Raw genomic sequence first — 21922 nt, forward strand, 5'->3', positions numbered from 1 at the left:
ACCTTGTATGTACCTAATTACATATTATCTCCACTATCCGACTGTAAGCTCCTTAAAAGCAGGAACAGTGTTTTTATCTTTCTTTGTACCCCCAGTTTAGCACATAGTAAGGATTTAATAAATGTTTGTTGATTGACTGGACTTTGTGTTCCTTAGTTTCCTGATATAGTAAATGAGGGGGTTGACTTCCAAGGTTCTTTCCAACTGGGTTCCCAAGATCTGTTGTCCCATAAGTCAATTTGCAGAGAACTCTGTGTCCTGTGGAAGAACCTGCATCACATGATAAGCGTCTGCTTGTCAAGCATTGTGGAGTGATTTAAAAAAAAAATACCGGACTTTTGGGCATCAGCCAGTTCATAGTTTTATGTAGCTTGAAGACAATTTTCATAGCAATGAAACCTTATACTGCTTTCTGGAGCAAGGCTTTATCATTTTGGTTTTTCCTTATAGTGTGGAAAAGGGCTTAGGGTCACAAATTTTTTCAACCCTGCCAGAAAGTCATATTTTCCATGTTTGTGGCTAAGACTGAATAGGTTATGAACATCTGGCCATTTGCTATTTAAATAATTATGTGTTCTATGTATATCATGCATATATAATTGTATTTTCATTCTGTTTACCTTCTTTATTTTAGAAGTCCTGAAATCTGGATTAGATTCCGAGTGTAGTATATGTTGCAGGGTTTTGGAATTTGGGCTGAGCCGAGAGTGGGGTCTTGCCTGTTTTTTTTTCCTATAAAACTGAGTTGCTCTTACTTTTCTGTATTTCAATTTTCTACTATTCTTTTTTATTAAGTAAATTTTGGTACTTGTGAATGGTATCAAATTCTAAGTCTTTAAGTTGGTGAAGTCAGTTATAGGAGATTTTGATCGTGGCCAATGGGAGACCATACTTTTCAATTTCTGCATTTAGCTGTCCTGCATCAACTATCCGTCTAGGGCAAACCTCTTGACCTGCTTCAATTTCTTCCTCTGTAAAATGGAAATAAAACCACCCCTCTTGAGACATGTGGTCAAACCAATGGGAACACATACGGGAGCCATTTGGATTTTCTTGGATAGGAACTTTGATGATGATGAAGCCACAGGGGAGATTTTTTTTCCTCCTATAGTTAATTGAATAAAGAGGGAAGAAAACATGTCATGATCCCCCCACCATCTAGTTTTTCTGGGCCAGGTGAGAGCATTTGGCTTTTTTGTGTTCTCTGTGGGCAAGTAACTTGGAGTTCCTTTATTTCCTGTGCCTCGTTACTTAGCTTATTAAGCAACTTTCTCACCATACCATATCTTGTTATGTGATATTAGGGCCCATTAATAGTAATTTATGTAAAATTCAGACTAATACTGTTGTGTTAAAATAAACTCCACGAGTGTAAGACTAGCTAGACAATATGGCTAGACATCAGTTTTGTTTTAGTAGGGAAAAATGGAGAGATGTGGACTAGCTGGATTTGATGTTAATTGAATGGTCTGACTTAAAGAATCAGTGGTTCCATGTCATCTTGGAAGGAGGTCTCCAGTAGAGTGCACCAGGGATCTAGGCTTGGTTCTGGGCTGTTTGGATAAAAGCTCAGACAACATACTAATGTGATTTGCAGATGACATGAAGCTAGGAAACATAATTAACACTTTGAAGCCTGAAAGCTCTTGGCAAGTTTGAGCACTGGGCCAAATCTAATTAGATGAAATTTAGTGGGGATAAGTATAAAGCTTTCCACTTGAGTTAAAAAAAAATCACCTTCTTAATGATGGGATGGGGGATAGCAGGTGGTCTGAAAATAAACTGGAAGTTTTAGTGGAATGCAACCTTTGAATCAACAGTGTGAATGAGTGGCTATATTGAGGGCCATGGCTTCCAGGAATAAGGAGGTGATGGTTCCTCAGTATTCACTCCATCTTCACCAGCCCTTCTGTTCAGTTGTGGAGACCACATTTTAGGTAAAGCATTGGTGAGATGGAGAGTGTCAAGAGGAGGGCAGATGGAATAATATACCTTCGGAGGTGAGAAATGAAGAGTTCTTTCCTGCATCTATCCACCAATCAATAAGCATTTATTAAACACCTACTTTGTGCTGGGCATTGGAAAGACTGATGCAAAGACTTATGATTCTTGCTCTCTGGGAACTAACGGTCTCTTAAAAAGTGAAACCATGAATCTCTATGATGTGTTACTTTTAAAGCCATCCTGCTTGTCTTTGTTACTTCTTGAGTTTGTTTTTTTCCCTGTTCATTTTAAGAGAAAGTCTGAACGACCTTTTTTCTTCTATTTTTGGCAACACAATATTTCTGGGTTCTACCTCCTCCCCCAAAGGGCCTTCCCACCATGGAAAAAAATATACAGCCTTTGTAATAAATAAGCATAGTCAGGCTAAAGAAATCTATGAATTTGCTATGTTCAAAAATGCATGTTTCATTCTGTACCTTGTGTCTATTTGTCCTTCGCCAGGACATGGGTGTCACATCTCTGGAGTCATTGCACTGATCACAGCCCTTAAGTCTTTCAGAGTTGTGTGTCTTTATAGTGTTGCTGCCATTGGAGAAATTCTTTATCCTGCTTATTGCCCTCACTCTGCATCAGTTCACACATGTCTTCCAAGGATACTCTGCAATCATCTCTTTGATCATTTCTTACCATGAAATATGGTGTATCACATTCATCCATGGCTCCCCAGTTGATGGATATCCCCTTTGTTAAGGAATGAACATTTTAACAAGGGAGATAAACAATAAGTATACAGGTATATTCAGAATAAGTATGAAGAGAATGAATAAATACATGGTGGTTACATACAAGGTAGTTAGTGGGGTAGGTGTTAGCCAGGGTTGGGATCTTGAAAGGTTTCAGGTAGAAAATGGTGCTTGAGTGAGTGTCCCCATATCCTCCATCAAAGGGGAGTGATGTGAACCTTATGGAATGCCTTTTAGTTCATACCATTCTTATAAAAATTTTTATTGATGTATTTTATTTTCACGTTATCAATACTTCCACATTGCCCCCACCCTATGAGAGCTCTCTGTTAACAAAGTCAGTAAGGTATGAAACATGTATTAAGTGCCTACTATGTGCCAGGCACTGTGCTCAGCACTTCAGTTACAAAAAGAGGCAAAAGACAGTTCTTGACCTCAAAGAGCTCACAATCTAATGCTCAATCGACTTAGGTACATAAGCAATATTAACAGTTTAATGACCTTATCTGAAAGTACATACAACTTTATATATATGTACATATAGATAGAACCCCCCCAACATCATTATTTTTTTAAAAAAAGTTTTCTTTATGAACAAAATCTATTTTTTGTCCCTCCCATCCCTCACCCCATTGAAAAAAAGAAAAACACATTTATTGTTAAAAAAAATACACAGGCAAAACATTCTTTTTTTCACTGTATTAAAATACCTATCATCTACTTATCTATCTACCTATCCATCTACCTGTCCATCTGCCTATCCATCCATCCATCCATCCATCCATCCATCCATCCATCCACCCACCCACCCGTCCGTCCGTCCATCCGTCCATCCATCTATCCATCTATCTATCCATCCATCCATCCATCCATTTATCTCATCTATCTCATTTATCTATGTATCCATCTACCTATCCATCTATCCATCCATACGTCTATCCATCCATCCATCCATCCATCTATCCATCTATCCATCCATCCATCTATCTATCTATCCATCTATCTGTCTATCCGTCTATATGTCTATCTGTCTGTCTGTCTGTCTGTCTCTCTCTCTCTCTATCATCTATCTATCTATCTATCTATCTATCTATCTATCTATCTATCTATCTAATCTATCCATCTGTCCATCTACCTACCTACCTGTCTCTCAATCTATATATTTCTGAACCCTAAATCCATCCCTTCTTTGATGGGAGGTGGATGTTATGTTTTATCTCCAGTCTTCTTCAATCATGGATGGTCACTGAACTGATCAGAGTTCCTATGGACTTAACAGTTGCCTTTACAGTACTGTTATTGTATAAATTATTTTCCTGGTTCTGCTTCCTTTGCTCTGCATCAGTTCATATAAATCTTTACTTGTTTCATTGAAATCATCGGTTTCCTCATTTCTTTTAACACAATAGCCTCCTATCATAATTACATGCCATGGCTCATTCAGTCATTACTTAATTGATGAGCCTTCCAATAGGTTCCAATTCTTGACCACCACAGAAAGATCTGCTGCAAATATTATTGTACCTCTAGGAGCTTTTCCCTTTCTTTGGTTTCTTTGGGCATAGGCCTGGTGATGTAGTATGGTCAAAGGTCAAAGGTCAAAGGTAAGAGCAATGTTATAGCATGGTCTGCTCTTCAGTAACTTTTTAGGTATAATTCCAAATTGCTTTCCAGAATGGTTGAGCCAGCTTTGCATCAATGTTCCTGTTTTCCCAAAGTCATCTGTCATTTTCCTTTCTGTTGTCTTTGTCAATTTGAGGGGCATAGATTGGAACCTCTGAATTACCATAATTTACATTTCTCTAGTAGTCACTTGGAACATTTTTTTCACATGACTGTAGATAAACTGTGTCTCTTCCCCTGAGAACTGCCTGTTCACATCCTTAGACATTTATCAATTGTTGAATGGCTCTTATTCTAATCAATTTGAATCAGTTCCTTATGTATCTTTGAAATGAGCCCCTTATCAGAGAAACTGGCTGTAAAGCTTTTTCCTACTTCTTTCCCTTTTTGGATCTGTTTGTGCATAAGCCTTTTGTTTTTATGTAATTTTCCATTTTAGCCTCTGTGATCCTCTCTATCCCTTGTTTCATCATGAACTTTCTTCCGTCCACAACTGAGACAGGTACTATTTTCCATGTTTCTCTAATTTGTTTACAGCATGACCTTTTATAATTGGGTCAAGTGTCCATTTGGTACTTATGTTGGCATAGGGCATGAGGTGTTGGTTTAAATATAATTTCTTTCCCACTGCTGTTCTATTTTTTCAGCAGTTTTTATTAAGTAATGAGTCTCTATTGGGTAGCTGAGGTTTTTGTCTTTATCAAATTCTAGGTTACTAGAGGTACCTTGGCCTACAGATTGAATATAGAGCAATCTCCATTTTTGTACCATTTTTCTATGCATTTCTCCCCCTTCTCATCTCTGCTTAAGAAAGTTTTGTAGCTATTGACCTCAAAGTCTTTTCTCTATTGAAATCTGTGATGCTGTGGTCCTTGTTGGTCTTCACCATTCTCCTAGCTTCAGTTATGAACTCCATTCAAGTGACTCCAATTATGGGATCCTCTGGCCTCCTTTGTTCCTCCTCCTTAATTAGATACTGGGGTCGATACCTGGGCTCAGCATCTCACACATTGGTTATCTTTTCTCCTCTCACTTTACATCTCCTCTGGTCCTGACCCTCATCTCTTTTTGCTGAGCCTGTTGTAGTCATCTCTTACTGCTTCACTTCTGTCCCCTCTCTCATCCACCCTTTATACTTAAGCTTGAGTAATATTTACAAAGCACCAAATGCCTCAGATCATGTCACTCCTCAACTCAAAAACCTTCTGTGGCTTCCCGTTGCCTCCTTAATCAAAGATAAACACCAGATCCTGATATTCATGGCCCTCACAACCTAGATCCCAAGCAAACATTTTTAAGTACCTGCTGCAAATGTGTTAGTAGGGTAACAAAACCCAATATGAAACAGGCTTAGTCTCAAGGAGCTTGTGTTCTGCCAGATTGGTACACCACACACACATGTAAAGAAATACACTATAATTGGGGAGAGAGAGAGAGAGAGAGAGAGAGAGAGAGAGAGAGAGAGAGAGAGAGAGAGAGAGAGAGAGAGAGAGAGATATGGGGAAGGGGGGGAGAGAGAGAAGAGAGAGTGTACCCATAACTGGAGGAGGGGGTCCAAAGTACCTTTTGAAGCCTTGTCTATTCTGTGCCCCCTTGGCTGCCCCATGCTTCATTTACATTGGACTAGGCTGGCTCCCCTTCTTATCTCACTTTTAGTTCAGTCTGTCTCCTGTGTTTTGATTGATCTCACTTCTTTCCCACCCATCCCTCCTTTGTTGAAATTCCTCTCTTCTTTTCAAGGTCAAATCAGATACCACATCTTCAAGACATCTCTCCTACTTCCCCCATGCCCTCCCTGAGGGGGCAAAGTGCATTGTCCTTTCTCAGATTTCCCAGGGCATTTTCTCCTTGGCCTTTGTCTCTTTCTCCCTTAGATCATGGTGATTTGTGAACACACTTTTCCTGCTCATTAGAGTTTAAGTTCTGGGAGAGTGGGGCTCATATTATATGTATGTAAAATATATTTTTCTTTTTTTATAAGACCTGTGTTTTCTTTGGTCTGGGGAGATCCTGAGAAAGAATTGTTCCTAGTAATGTAGAAGTCAGCACCCTTTTCGCAGCTGATAGGTTTAGAGCTGCCTGGAAAACTGAGACTAGAGAGTTACAGCGTCAGTATAAATCAGAGGTAGAATATGAAGCCAGTTCTTGCTGCTAAGGCTAACCCTCTGTCCACTACACGCCTGATGTCCAACTCAAATAGAAATGGGGCACTAAACCACCCAAACGTATCCCTGTGGGCTGCATGTTGACTTAGAAAACCAACTATTCATGGTGTTTTATTGTATTTTTATTCATTTTGTTAATTATTTCCCAATTACATTTTAGTCTGGTTCAAGTACAAAGGAGTGTCGTGGTCACCCCAGGACGTGCGGTTGGCCACACATGCTGCCTTTTCTTGTACACATAGGACACACACAATAAATGTTAACTGAATTATACTTTCTAGCTGTAATACCCATCAATTGCCTCTATTTACCACAACCATCAACTACTGATCTTACAGGACAGTTTGTCCATATTTTAATGAAGCTGTAAAAAAGCCAAAAGACTATTGTTTGTACAAAGCAGATGCTTTGAGTTTTGGTTCTGAACTTTCTGTCAGGGGATTGATATTTTCATGTGCTCGATGCATGGAGCAGTGCAGGAGTGGACGTGTCAGAATTGGAATAAGCTGGACACAGCAGTAACAGATATGTCACGAAGAGAGGAGATCATTGCCTCATCTCCCAGACGAGCTCTGAGGAGAGTGACACAGGAACTGAGCAGGGCAAGGATGACAGGGATGAGTCAGAGAGTGCGGAACAACGCAGTTGGAGGCAGAAATCAGGAACAAGAATTAGAATTAGCATGAGCACTGGTACTTTTCTGTATCCCTTGAAAGCCTGAGAAATACTGGATACGTGATCAGTCCATCAACTAAAAGGCATTTATTAAATGCTTTCTGAGATGCACTTTCCAAATTGAGTTGGCCTTTACTCTCAAGGAGCTGACGTAGGAATAGAATTTTTTCGCTTGAGCCTCATAAACCGTCCTTAGAGGTAGATACTATGGGTATTATTGTACCTGTTTTATAGATAAGGAGCTTGAGGCACTGAAGTGACTTGACCTAGTAGTGGTCGGAGGTAGCATTTGGACAGAGGCTTTTTTGATTCCCAAGCCCCCTAATCTAACCACTAAGCCTCTGCATTTGTTACCCTCATGTTCAAGTATTCAGTAGAATGGAAAAAAAGTCAAAAAGTTGAAACTGGAGTAGCGTGTGGAGTGTCTTGGGGAACACAGGGAGAAGTGTGTTCTGGTAGAACCAGAGTATTTAGAGGTTAGAGATCATCTACTCTGACCCTTTCGTTTTCCATATGAGCCACCTGAGGCCCAGAGAGGTCTTGTGACTGGTCTCGGACCACACAGCAAGCAAAGCCACAATTTGAACTCAGATACTGACTCTTGGGGCAGTTAGATGCTGCAGTGGATGGAGCATGAGGCCTGGAGTCAGGAAGATACTTACCAGCTATTTGACCCTAGACGAGTCACTGACCCCCTAGTTCCCTCATTTCCTTGTCTGTAAAATTATCTGGAGAAGAACGTGGCAAAACATTCCAGTATGTTTGCCAAGAAATCCTCAAATGGGGTCACAGACAGTCAGACAGGACTGAGCAAGAACAAAGTGACAACGTGTCATTAAAGTGAGAGATGGGGGGTCTCAAGAAAGAGCTCCTTCCTTTTAACTTGTCACCTGGTATGTCCTTGAGCTGGGACGCCAGTAGAAGCAAATGAGGTGGCAGAGGATGGCCCTCTCACAAAGGAGTCCTTTATCAAGACTGACTTTACAGGCATGTGGAACGAGGTGATTTGGAAATAAGGAGGAAATTTAAGACATGTAATTTTGGGACTTTTGGGGGTATCATGCAAATGCTCCTGGAACTGGAGTCCCAACATCATGGAGTTGGCAGAAGACTTGATCTTTGCCCTCTGTGATGTTTGGACATTGAGAGTCTGTCAGAGGAGAGTTGAGTCTCTGGCAGCTCCGAGTTCCCTTGTTTCTCTGGGATGAGCCAAAGCTCTTAAGATGGTAGCACTCCCTAAGGGCAGAAGACAGTGGGTTCCTAAGATGATGAAAGGATTCATCAGAATGTTGGGCGGTTGGTTCTTTAGCATCCCTAACTTTCATTTACCTTCCCAGAGGATTTAAGCCGAAGGGTGGTGCTGTTAGTCTGGTGGGCTGTACAGGGCCCAGTGGGTATGAGAAGGGTGGTTAAGAGGAGAGGACAAGATGATAGAAAGGGGCGGTGGGACTCAGTGGAAAGGAAGAATTGTAATGATTGTTTGAGTTACTAAGACTTTTAGTGCTTTTTTTGTGGAGTGAAATAAGACGGTCCTGAACCTGATCGATATTATTTTTCCTAGTGCTTGTGTGGGAGATAGGAACCCTCTTGTTCACGTCTACAGAGACCAATATTCAGAGATTTTTCCCAGAGTAAACTCTGCATAAGAGAAAAATGGAACCAAGAGGTGTGCTTAGGGTTGAGGGAGGCTGCCTGAAGATTGTTCTTGCTCCAAGTAAAGCCAGAGCTTTGGTGCTGGACCCCAGCTTACATCGACATGGAACTGGCCTGTGGTTGATTGACTCCTACATAGAGCATAAACTCGGAGACCAGAGGAATTCTCCAATTTTGCAGCTTCATTTTGTATTCAGCATACCTTGTTTCTGTTTTGTATTGTAGAGAATTAGGAAAGGATTTTCTTTTTCTTTTACAATTGTTTGGGCTTTAACAGATGTTGGTTGACTTTGGAAATTGCCTGGCCTGCTTTAAGATAAGGCTGCTGAATCATGCTGAGTCACTGACTTGGACAAACAGGGAGGTAATTGGAAACATCTGGGCAGACAGTGACTTCCCTTGGACCTTGAAGAGGCAGAGAAGCAGCAGAGAGGGGAGGGGGCCTGGCTAGTCAGGAGAAGCTGAGGTCCAGTTGAGCCAAAGCTGCTGCTCCCTGGAAGAACTGAGGGCCAGTGGGTGGGTGGGAAAAATGGACAGAGGTGGTGAAGATGCTGATGGGGAGGGGATGGCATGATGCTCTTGGTTGGAACGCTGCGGGCTAGGCACCCTGGAACCTGGCTTGCTTGTTAGCCTAGAGAGGTTGTCAATGCTGGAAAGACCAGAAGGAAAACCTGCAGCTCTTACAAATCATCTCTCTCACCTCTTAATAGTGAGCACCAGTGTGAGTGTCTGCCTCAGTGACTAATTATGCCCTGCCCTGCATCCCCTCATCCTTGTCGCTCAGAGAGCTTTTATTAAACATTCATGTCTGTTGAATTCCCATCTAAGTTCTGGGAGGACGTAGAATGGGTCGCATGCTTCTGTCCCCCCCAGAGTACCTGGACCAGTGCCTTGTAAAATATTTTTTGATTTGCTCAGACTGAAATCTTACAATTCTTGAGTTGAGAGGTTTTTTCTTCTTCTCATAAGACTTCTGACCACACAGTGTATCGATGACAGCTTTATGCCATCAATACCCCAGAAGGAAATAAAGGAGAACCGCTCCTGGCTTTTGCACCTCTCCTCTTTCTTCCCCGCTCAAGTCCATCCTACCTGAAAACAGATGCTTCCAGTGGCCGCCATCCCAACTCCATGGATCTGGGTCTGGTTGAGGTTCTCCTTGGGGTCCACTAGGCTCCCCATGGCTTCATCTGGGCTGTTCCCATTCACTTTGCTCTGCTGCCTCCGGGTACTACTCGTGGCTAAAGCTCAGCTGCTTGTCTGACCCCCCTGTCTGTGTCTGTCTCAGTTCTGGGGTCTCTTTCTCCTTGACCTCCTGCCCTCCTCCGTGACCTTCTCTCTCCCTTCCTTCTTTTACTTTGTGTTGGTTCTCGCTCCCTCTTATTTAGCATCTAGAATCTCTCTCGTTTCTATCCCTCTAGCTGTGTCTCTCTCGGACTATTCTCCCTCTGGGTTTTCTTTCTAGCTGGGTGTGTCCTCTGTAGATTCTTTTCTGTTCTCTCTTGGATTTCTTTCTCGTTCTCCCTTTATGGATTCTCTTTTAGCTTCCCCCTTCTCTTTTACTCTGAATTCTTTCTTACTGATCTCTCTCTGTCTCTCCTCTCCTCCTCTCCTCCTCCCCTCCTCCCCTCTTCTCCTCCTCTCCTCCTTTCCTCCCCTCCCCTCCCCTTTCCTCTCCTCTCCTCTCTTCTCCTCTTCACTCCTCCCCCCTTTTCTCTTTTTCTTTCTGGGTTTCTGACCCTCAATAGTTCAGTGTTCCTTTTTATCCCTTTCAGTTCCCAGCTGTGTGGCCATGGCCTTTTAGGTCTCTGATGTTTCCCACCCAGAGGACCCCTTGTCCTCCAGAGGGAGATTTTCACATACCCATTCCTTGAACACAAGGCATACAGACTCCCGCCCCCTAACTTAGAGGCCTTCAATTGATTTACAGCTTTAAACAAGAATGAATTCTCTATTTGTGTTGCTAATGTAAACAACTCAATTCTGTATAAGAAACATTGGTCATTGTGCTGTCAGATGCAGATTTATAGCATCTAATGGTAAGGAAGACCTTAAGAAAGCATCTGGTCTAGCCCTCCCTTCAGACATCGTTACAAACCATTACAATAGTTTGAATTCTCCTCAGTCTCACTCTGTTAATCTATAAAATGACAGTGACTTGTCCATGTTCACATGGCTTGTGAGTAGCAGAAGAGAAACTGGAACCCACATCTCTTCCTATGCAGCGCAGTATTCATATATTTGTATTTATACTTCTCTCTCTCTCTCTCTCTCTCTCTCTCTCTCTCTCTCTCTCTCTCTCTCTCTCTCTCTCTCCCTCTCTCCCTTCCTCCCTCCCTCCCTCTCCCCCCCTCCCCCTTCCTCTCCCTTTCCCCCTCCCTCCCTCCCTCCTTCTCTCTCTCTCTCATTGGTAGTTGCCTAGTACAAAGATATGACTGGCCCATATGTGGCCTGGGTAGCTGTATCCTATCTGGACTCTGGCTAACCCTCCCTCTAAGGGAGACTATGATTTCTCTGTGGAGAGAGTGGGAGGAGGATTGACCATACACCAGCAGGAACCTAGCTGGGTAACGCAGGCAGGAGCTAGGACTCGAGTGGTTGGGCAATCTCTCCTTCACTCTCGTCTCTCCAAGACTTATGTCTATCTACAAGATATCAAATATCCATAGTCTAGGGATTTGTTGCTCTCTCTTAGAGGTTTAACATAAGAGGTACTTTCCCTAAATGCTCTAAAAGAGAAGGAAACACTTGTCTTGTTGCCCTTATTAGCTTAGCTCCCTCCCACTAAACACTGGATACACAACCACCGATAGTAAGTCCTTTTTAAAAAAAAGTAAAGCAAACATTTTACAGATATTAGAGGAATTATGCCATTTAGAGTCAACAAAAGAATACACAGGAGTAAATGTGATCCTTGGGAGCACGATGAGATGTCATCTGTAAGAAGAAGAGGGCAGTTTCACCAGGGAGAGTTGGCTCTTGGCAGTTTCTAGGGTTGTAGACCCTGGGAGCCAAAGGCTGGACTAGAACTTCTAGATCTGCGTAGGTGAGATCTCTGCAAAGTAGTCCCCTTGGGTGTCTATGCACTTACTCTAGTATTCCTGTTCTTGTTTCAGACACTTTTGGGAACTTCAATTCAATTCACCCTACTTCTCATTTCAATTCAATTCTCTCCCTCTCATGTTGCACTGTGTTAGACACTGGAGTTACAGAGGCAGAAAAGGAGCCCTCCCTTGTTCTTAAGGAGTTTGCTTTCTTCTGGAATTGACTCCTCTTTGGATTTTCCTTCAGACCTCGTTGTTAGTCTCATTTTCCCCATTAGAGCTACGCTTTTTTTCTGACTGAAAGTAGAATCATCTCTCACCTTGCTCATCAGTTTTGGTGCTGAACGGCTTCTGACTGTCCCTCGAATCAAAGTCACCAGTAAAAAGGAATAATTTCCAACTGGTGAGAGGGGATCAAAAGAGTGGGTCACAGGCCCTGAAGGCCATTTTCCAAAAGCTCAGATGTTTACATTTGGGCAGAGTGCACACTCTTCTAGGGCAGGGACAGGTTTGCTCTGTCTCTGTGTCCCCAGGATCTAGCACAGTGCCTGGAACATACATAGTAGATTCTTTTTGAACTGAATTTTGGTCATTCTCTGATGCTTATTTTACTCACATGAACTGATGCAAATGGAAAGGTGTGTGTGTTTTTTTTAATTTTTTAAAATTAAATTTAATTTTAACTAATTAAATTAAAATTAAATTATTTTTAAAATTTTCAGAATGAATATGCTTAATCCACACATCTTTATTGTGAATTAACTGCCTATGAGCTGCTGACAATAGATTCTTTGGCAGGAGAAATCTAAGGCACTAGAGCTTCCAGACTAGTTGGGGCACTGGGATTCATACACATGTGATAATCAATGAAATCCAGTAATTCAGCAAAAGTATATTAAGCACTTTCTGTGTGTAGATTTCTTGGACTTAAGACTGGAGCAGGTGCTCCGAGATCCAGTAATACCAGCCTCCTTTTTCTTCCTCTTCTGTGTTGTTTCTCTATCTCCCAATGCTATGCTTTTGCACTGGCTGTGCCTCATGCCTGGAATGCTGTCTCTCCTCTCCTGTGTTTTGTGGCTTTCTTGGCTTCCTTTAAGTCTCACCTCAAACTCTACCTTCTGCAAGAGGTCTTTTTTCCAGTCCTCCCCCCTGAGATTACCTCCATTTAAAATTGTATATGTATGATGAGTGTGCTTCTCTCATGGTAAATATTATGCAGACTGAGTTAACAGCTGGAGTGAAATAAGAGTTATGTGTATCAAAGTGGGTAAAACTTAGATTCTGGTTTTTCTTTTTTGATTTCCAGTTTATCAGCTTCCTCAGTGCTGTCGATGTTGCAATGCTTGTGGGTCTCTGCTGTAATAAGGAACTGATTTTTTTTTTTCCTCTGAAGGTACTTTCTGTTGAGCACCATTTGCTTGCCTTGGATCTGTGCTGATTTTTTGCTTCTTTTTTGTTTTTCATTGGCCACGCCGTTCAGTTTTTGGATGCCAGGAGAACAAAGGTTTGTCCACTCTTTGCAAGTCATTTGTTTTGCTAAGAAGCCTAGCCCCTCATCCGTCGGCTGTGTTTGTGTGTGCGTTTGTTTTCCTTTGGCTCACAGATGCAGTAATCCTGTTTCCTAAGCTTGTTTGCAGCTTTGTCCTTGTAAAAAATGGAAGTGTCTTTGTGTCTACTCCTTAGGAACGCTGTTAGCCGCATCAATGTGTGACCATTTATCTCTGAAAAAGAAGCGATGGGAGGAGGGATCTAGGATTTTGGTCAACATAAGAGCTCCATCCAGCGATGCTGATAGCAGATACTGACCCAGCAGTGACTTTAGTATCCAAGTCTATGATAGTTACCAGAGACACACAGACACTGTCTTTTTGGCCCATATTTTTGGAGCTGCTCCAGAGTTTAAGTGACTTACTCCAGGTCACATAGCTAGTCAGTGTCAGAAACAGCAGGGGCTAAGCCTTGTGCTTCCTCCCTCTTAAGCCTGGCATTATTTAATGTGCCTTGCAGCTGCTAGAACAGAGGCATTTTTTTTTGAATCATGGACCCCTTGGGCAGGCAGACTGGTGAAGCCTGTAGACTCCTTCTCAGAATCATACTTTCAAATGCGTAAAAATAAAATATACAGGGTTACAGAGGAAGCCTGCTATATTAAAATACAGTATACTGTATATGTACAGTAAATATATACAGTACAAATACTATATCTATTTACTACACACACATATATACATTTAACACAATATATGCACACCTCCCCCACACCCTAAATTCATAGGCCCTAGGGTAACAACCCCTGCTCTGTAGTCTTTACTGAATGACTTAGAAAACAAGGAATGCTGAGTCTTTGAGCTTTGTGGACATCTAGAAGGTCTATGTGTGGATGTTTCACTTTTAACTCTTTCTACCACCTAACTTACAACTTTTGTTTATTTCACTTGTAACCAACACTAACAACATTTTTTTGTGTGTATGTGTGCATTATATTTTCTCAAGACATCTGACAAGTGTCAACTAGTTTTCCACATTTCCATTTGCTAATAACACAACGGAGGCCATTTGGTAAGACTCCATCCCGGGCCCTCTGGATCTCATGACTAACATGACATGTTCACGTTGGGTAAAAGTGGGAACGCCTTTAGGATCTTTACTGATTCTCCTTCCCCTTCTCTTGCTTCTTCTTCATCCTTTGTAGCACCTGCAGTTGACGATCCAGGCTCTTCAAGATGAGCTTCGAACCCAGAGAGACCTTAATCATCTCCTCCAACAGGAGAGTGGCAACCGTGGAGCCGAGCACTTCACCATCGAGCTGACGGAGGAGAATTTCCGGAGGCTCCAAGCTGAGCATGACCGCCAGGCCAAAGAGCTGTTCCTCCTGCGGAAGACCTTAGAAGAAATGGAGCTGAGGATCGAAACTCAGAAACAGACTCTCAATGCCCGCGATGAATCCATCAAGAAACTCCTAGAAATGTTACAAAGCAAAGGTTTGCCTTCGAAAGGTATGGAAGACGACAATGAGAGAACGCGAAGGATGGCCGAGGCGGAGTCTCAGGTGAACCATTTAGAAGTGATCTTAGACCAGAAGGAGAAGGAAAACATCCATCTGCGAGAGGTAAGGAGAGCACCATGGCTTCTGCATGTGTCAATGATGGGGATGACATCTGGGTCATTTTTCCATCTTAGATGGCAGTGGTGGCTTTTCTCCTTTGGAGCATCCATTTTTTACTCTCCATGCCTTCTTACAGGTTTAAGATGAGGATGTTTCTTGAGCAAGATTTTTTTTTCTCACTGCATATTCATACTTTAGTTGGTGTATACTTATTAAGAACCCCAAACATGGGAAACGTGTTATAGGAAGGGTTGTTTATAGAGGCCCCCTGAAGTGGTCTTACTTTCAGCATTGGTTTCCTGTGGCTCTAATAATTGGCAAGTTTCAACTCTTCATTCAGTCTCAGGGTCAGTGGGGAACATAGTGAACAGGTAATTGGCTAAACAACGAATGCAAGTATTTTTACAGCTGAATTTGCTAGGAAGGAAGTGCACTGGATGCATGGGCCCAGGATGACTGACAAATGAAATGGTGTGGCCAGATTTTGAATGTTTTCTATTTAGGGGAATCTACATTTACTTCTGTCAAAGGCGATTGGTCTCGCTGGCCTGACAGCTGATATTTCAGCAGGAAATGATGAGTTCTGAGGTGGTGCCATTGATGTGGTGAGCACCAAGAGAAGGCACCATGCATATCCCTGTGGAACGAGAGACAGAGACTTGAGCTCCAAGATCCCTTGCCAGCCCAGAGCTCACTCAGGATAGCACAGGAAGTTTTTGATGGGTCTTAATGAATTTTTCTGCATTAAAAAAAACTCACATTTATGTCCCTCTTATTATGTATCAGGCACTGTGCTAAGTGCTTCACAGTGATTTCATCTCAATTGCTCCTCACCAGAACCTTGAAGGGGAGGGTGCTATTATTATCCCCATTTTCCAGATGAGGAAACTGAGGGAAATAGATCAAGCAACTTGGCCAAAGTCACATAGCTAGTCAGTGTCAGAGGCTGGGTTTGATGCTCACAACATGGGGACCAGGAGAATCAGGAGAAGCAAATTCACATCCTGACTCCGACAGTTCCCATGGTGTGACCTTGGGCGATTCATGTCACTCTTTGAGCTTCCATTGCTTCATCTGTAAAGTGGAGATAATACTTGAATTACCTAGTAAACAATATTGACAATAATAATAGCAAATTGTATTTAAGTCAAAAAGTAGCTATTTTATTCACCTGTCCAGGAGTCTGTAGGACATTCCCACTTTTCTAGCTCTCCAAGTATTGTTTTTCCCTATTAGAATATAAACCTGTTGAGGGTAAGGATTGTCTTCTTTGCGTTAGTATCACCAACTCTAAGCACAGTACCTGGCACATAGTAAGGGAATAAAAGATTTCCTTTCTTTCATTCGGTACAAAAGAATACTGTTAGGATAGCAATGGGGCCCAGGACAATTTCTGTCTGTGCCTCAGAGAAAGAGCTGAGAGGAATGAGATGATGATGATGGTGGTGGTGGTAATAATATGATGGGTGAGAATGATGATGGTGATGATGGGATGGTGACGGTGATGGCAGTGATGGCAGCTAATTTTCAAGGGAATGATAGAAACTGTGTAGCATATCACTGAAAATTAAAAATCAATGTTAAAGAAGACATTGCCAAGAATTATACATCAGAAACTTTCTGTTATTCAGAGTAATAGATAAAACTTCCTGTATTGTAAATGTAACACCCCATAACCCCACTCTGCAATTGTCAGTCAGTTAACTAGTATTTATTAAAGGCAGGCAGCATGCTAAGCACTAGGGATACAAAGGAAGTTAAAAGTCAGTCCCTGTTCTGAAGAAGCTCATAGCCTAATGGGGGCAGAGACCATGTAAACAACTGTGTGCAAACAAGCTGTATCCAGGGTGAATTAGGGGGAAGGCATTTGCCTTAAAGGGGACCAGGAATGACTTTGTGTGGATATGGGACTCGAGTTGAAATATGAAGGAGGGCAGGGAAGCTAGAAGGCAGAGATGAGGGAGAGAGCAGTGGAACTGAAACACGGATGAAACTTCCACTCATAATGCCCAAGTAGGATATGGATCTTTAAAAATTTGTGAACTCCTGAGTGTTGTGGTACCTGCTTATCATCCCAGCTACTGGGGAGACTGAAACTGTGGGCTGCTCATGCCTGGGAGTTCTGAGCATCAGTAGGGTTAAAAATGATTGAGTATCTACAGTAGTAAGATTGGTTCCAATGTGGCAAGCCCCTGAGAGCAGGGGCCACCAGGCTGCCAAGAAGAGTGAAATAATCCATGAGAGGGTCAAAGCTCCCCTCTGATAAGCAGTGGGATTGGTCCCATGAGTAGGTGCTGCACTTCCAGCATGTGTGAGGTGGGGAGAACCAGTTTCAAAAAACAAAACATAACAAAAGTCAAGAAAAAATGGAAAATTTATGAACAGCATTTTTAATGGGTTCCACTAGATGAAGTACTCATTACCTCCAAACTCAGTGGAATGAAAAGCTTTCAAATATAGAAGACCAGTGGAAGAAATCAAGACCACATGGGAATAGGGAGGAAAACACACTGTCCCCTTCATCCTTTCCATTCCTAGAGTTGTCCCAAAGTTGTCTCATTTTCAGTGAAGCTCCAGAAGATGTGCCTCACTACTTTGATTCAATTTAAAAAATCTATGAGATTTAAAAATCCAGTCGCACTATAACAGAATGGTAATAAGATAGCCACAAGATTTAGGACTATTTCTGTGTGACTCTCATCAGAGAAGCTTGAAACCATAACAACTCACATTACTTTATGGTTTACCAAGAACTAAATGCACGTCACCATTGGATTATCTCACCAGTCCTAGGAGGGGAGAGTGCTGTGATTATCTGCATTTTAGATGAGGAAACTGAAGGTCAGAGAGATGACATGATCTGCCCAGGGTCACACAGCTGGCCAACCTCTGTAGTCAGATTTAAATCACCATCTCTTTGACTCAGAAGTCAGCGCTAAAGCCCCCAAACCAGGCTGGGAAGAAGAAGCCACTTTGTCAACTACCAACGATGTGACTTGTAATTCTTAGTATCACTATTACTAGTGGTAAGCCCTAGCACATGGTGCAGTGTTGAGAGGAGAAGTGATTTCTTATTCAAGATGAATCAAGAAAGAAAAAAAATACACTAGGGCCTGAAACACTTGGTATTTGAATTTGTTGGAAGAGTAGAGGAATAATCAGAGACAGAGTGGAGAGAGTGCTGGACTTGGAGTCAGGAAGACCTGAGTTCAAATCCAGCCTCAGACACTTAGTAGCTATGTGATCCTGGGCAAGTCACTTAACCTCTATGTTCCTTATCTGTGAAATGGGGTTAATGGTAGCTCTACCTCACACTATTGTTGAGAGTTTCAGCTGAGAAAATTTACGTCTGTCACTTTGTAAACTTTAAATACTGTATAAATGCTATTATTGCTATTATATTAACTATTATATTAATTATTTTCAATATATTACATTTATATTAACAAATAATTATATTGATAAATATATAAAACACTAACAAAGGAAAAAAAATTGAGGTTAGTAGCTTCTTGACTTATCCTTCGTAATCTGACTAAACGCTGGTCACATCCATGCCAGATAAAATGTAAAATTGGGAAAGCATTCTATTCAACAGGATTTCTAGCTTTTCTTTTACAAGTTGGTGTTTCCAGATGAAGAAAGAACAGGCAAAGATGGTCTCCGTTGACTGGCAGATAGGTGGTCCAGTGGGGTAGAGGGCTGGGCTTAGAATCTGGAAGACCCAAGTTCAGATTTGGTCAGGAACACTTACTATGTGGGTGACCCTAGGCAAGTCAATGAACCTCTGGTTGCTTCAGTTTCCTAAGCTTTGAAATGGGGTTAATAGTGGCATTCACCTGTCAGGGTTGTTGTGAGAATAAAATTATATTTGTAAAGCACTTAGCACATAGTGGGCATTTAATAAATGTTTGTTTTCTTCCCTTTTCCCCATGTGGAGGATAAATAAGGAAAGGGAAAGACTGGAAGTAAGGAGCCCAGATGAGAGTCCATTGCTAGAGTCTGGGTGAGAAGAGCAGCTAGGTGGTGCAGTGGAGAGAGCACCAGTGCAGGAGTCAGGAGGACCCGAGTTCAAATCTCACCTCAGACACTTGACACTCACTAGCTGTGTGACCTTGGGCAAGTCACTTAACCCCAATTGTCTCATCCTGGGTCATCTCCAGTCATCCTGATGAATATCTGGTCACTGGATTCAGATGGCTCTGGAGGAGAAGTGAGGCTGGTGACCTGCACAGCCTTCCCTCACTCAAAACAAAGTCAAGTGCAAGTCATGTCATTATTTCTCTGATGGCATGGTCTTCTTTGGCAACGAAGGACGAACACACATCTGGGTGAGAGGAAATGAAGTAATGAGATAAATGAGTGATTTGGGTCATCTGATGAGAGCGTCCATTTTCTGCTCTTTGCTCCTTGGAAAAGTTCCCCCCCAACCCCCACTCTCTTCCTTTCCATCAGATGGTGATAGTGAGGTGGATCTTCTTTTTGCCAAGGCCTTCCATCTATCCTTTGATTATCTCCCAGCCTTCCTTCTCCAGTGTCCTTCAGTTTTTCCCTTCTTCCTCATTTTCAAACTTACTATCAACTAGTTCCTTCCATGCTGCTTTCAAACAAACCCATCTCCATCATTTTTAAAATCCTTTCATATAACCATCTACAGTGTGTGCTGTGGTCTGGCTTTCAATCTTATTTGACTGAAATTACTTTTTTCCAAATCACCAGTAGTCCCTTAATCTCCAAATCTCATGAACTTTTCTCAATTCTTATCCTTCTTGACCTTTGTGCACCACCATCTTCCCAATTGTCCAGGCCTGCAACCTCCAGGTCATCTTAGATTGTTCCCTCTCTCTTATCCCTTATTGGCCAGCATCATCTTATTCCTGGACTATTGCAATAGCCTTCTGCTTGGCCTTGCTGCCCTTCTCTAGTCCTTGTTCCACTCAGATCTGACAACACTGCCTTTTCTACCCAACATTCCCTGTTTCTACCCAAGATAGCTTCCACCTTCCATCTTCTAGGCTTGCAACCTTGACATTATACTGAACTCTTCACTCTTCTTCACCCTACATATCTAGTTCCTTGCTAAATCTTACCATTTCTACCTGTAGGACATTTCTTGGGTGTATCCCCTTCTCTTTACTCACACAGCCCCAGCTCTAATTGAAGCCCTCATTACATTTCAACTGGATTATTGCAATAGCCTTCTTCATTGGTCTCCCTGCCTCAAGTGTCTCCCTTCCTAGCAATCACCAAGGTGATTTTCCTTAATGGTTGACTTGGCAATGTGTCTTCTCTCCTGTGCCAGCTCCAGTGCCCTCCTATTGCCTCTTGGATTGAACAGAAGCAACTCTGATGAGCTTTCAAAGCCCTCTCCCAACTGGCCCCTCCATGTTCCTTCCAGCCTCATTGTATGTTGTTTCCTCTCCCACTACCTGTGATCCAGCCTAATTAACCTTTCCTTGTTCCCCACTCTAGCTGCTTTGTCTCCTCCCTCCATGCTTTTGCAATTACAATCCACTTGCCTAAAATCTACTTCTTGCTTTTTTCTGCCTTTCGGTATATCTCTTTCTTTATGACAGAGCTCCAGCACCATCTTTGCACGACATCTTTCCTTATTCTCTCTCCCCTCTACAAGTAGCTCTCCCCCATGTTTAGATATAAACTACCTTGTATTTAACTGCTTTGTATTTATGTACACATATTTCTCTTCTTACAGAAATAGAAAGTTTGAAGAAGGAAGAGTTTGGAGGGACAGATATTAAGTTTCATTTTGGACATGGTATGTTTGAGATGTCTCCTGGACATCCAGTTTGAAAAGACTTTTTCGCAATGTGAGATTGAATTTGGGAGAGCAATTTGGCCTAGATAAGTAAGTCATAGAGACGTTCATTGAACCCAGGGGAGCTGATGAGATCTCCAAGGAATAGAGAGGGAGAAGAGGACCAACAGAACTCTGGGGTACATTAATATGTAGGGAGGGAGATATGGGAGGGGACCCAGCAAAGGAGATTGAGAAGGAGCAAGTGGACAGGTTGGAGGAGAACCAGGAGAAAGCTGAGTCCTTATGAGTTAATAAGAGAGGTATTAAATATGAAAAAGGAAACAGCATTGGTATGTAGGTAAAAGACAGATTCAGCAAATGTGTGAAAACAATATGGAAGAAAGGGAGAAAAAAGACAGATCCTGAAAATGAAAAATCTGACATAAATGGAGAGGACGTATTGGTGGTCTAAGACACTGAGTGGTGTGTACATTGGGACTTGTGAAAATAAAAGATACTGTGTTGCTAGTGTTTCTTAGGCGTGAAGGTCATTGTGTTATGAATCTGAAAAGATTTGTAAACTTAAAATTTTGACTACTGGACTTATTCCTGTTAGTTGCTGGTTCTCCTATAATCCATGGGCTTCTGCCCTGTTTTCACCCTCCCCCAGCCCCAGTACCATTGAGGTTCCTTCCTGGTTTTCAAATAAACATTTTTTGCTCCCATAGCTTCAGGAGAATTTTAGACTATGGTGATTTTATCATGTGGAAATCTAGCACAGATGTTAGATATTACCTTTTCTTTTTCCCCTTTAAAACATGGTGACCACACATGCTTTACTCTAAGTACTATTAAGTATTTTTTTATTATTGCTGTTAAAAAAAAAAAAACCTTGCCTTCGGCAAAGTCCCCCTAAATTGCTAGTAAAGGCAAATATTAAAATTCCAGTGATCATTTATGCATATTCCACTAAAATATGCTGAAATCATATTTGGCGTCTAACATGGTTTTAACCTCAGTTTTTTGACCTGTTTGACAAAGGATTCCATTTCTGTGCTCTCTCAACTCAAAAACTTGAAGTTTTGATTAGAAGACCCTTTTTTCCTTTCTTCTACCAAGTTTTCTCAAACCTTGAGTCCTCCACTAACTGTTCCCCACCCGGCCTCTATCTTTGAACTCTGCTCGATCAAATAACAAGGTTTGATGGGAGG

The 21922-nt window shown here is 41.9% G+C and overlaps 1 protein-coding gene across 6 annotated transcripts in view; it reads left to right on the forward strand.

Annotated features, from left to right (window-relative positions):
- ERC2 (ELKS/RAB6-interacting/CAST family member 2) overlaps nucleotides 1-21922 on the forward strand; it is a 1010504-nt gene that overhangs the window by 140729 nt on the left and 847853 nt on the right. For 3 of the 6 annotated variants that reach the window (XM_072599026.1, XM_072599029.1, XM_072599031.1), the window contains exons 3-4: nucleotides 13328-13351; nucleotides 14540-14956. In XM_072599026.1, coding sequence (XP_072455127.1) covers nucleotides 13328-13351; nucleotides 14540-14956 — 441 coding nt within the window. The remainder of the gene's footprint in view (nucleotides 1-13327; nucleotides 13352-14539; nucleotides 14957-21922) is intronic. The other 3 variants (XM_072599028.1, XM_072599030.1, XM_072599032.1) reach the window with 1 other exon arrangement.

The sequence above is a fragment of the Notamacropus eugenii genome, chromosome 3, assembly GCF_028372415.1.
Source record: "Notamacropus eugenii isolate mMacEug1 chromosome 3, mMacEug1.pri_v2, whole genome shotgun sequence".
Taxonomy (NCBI): domain Eukaryota; kingdom Metazoa; phylum Chordata; class Mammalia; order Diprotodontia; family Macropodidae; genus Notamacropus; species Notamacropus eugenii.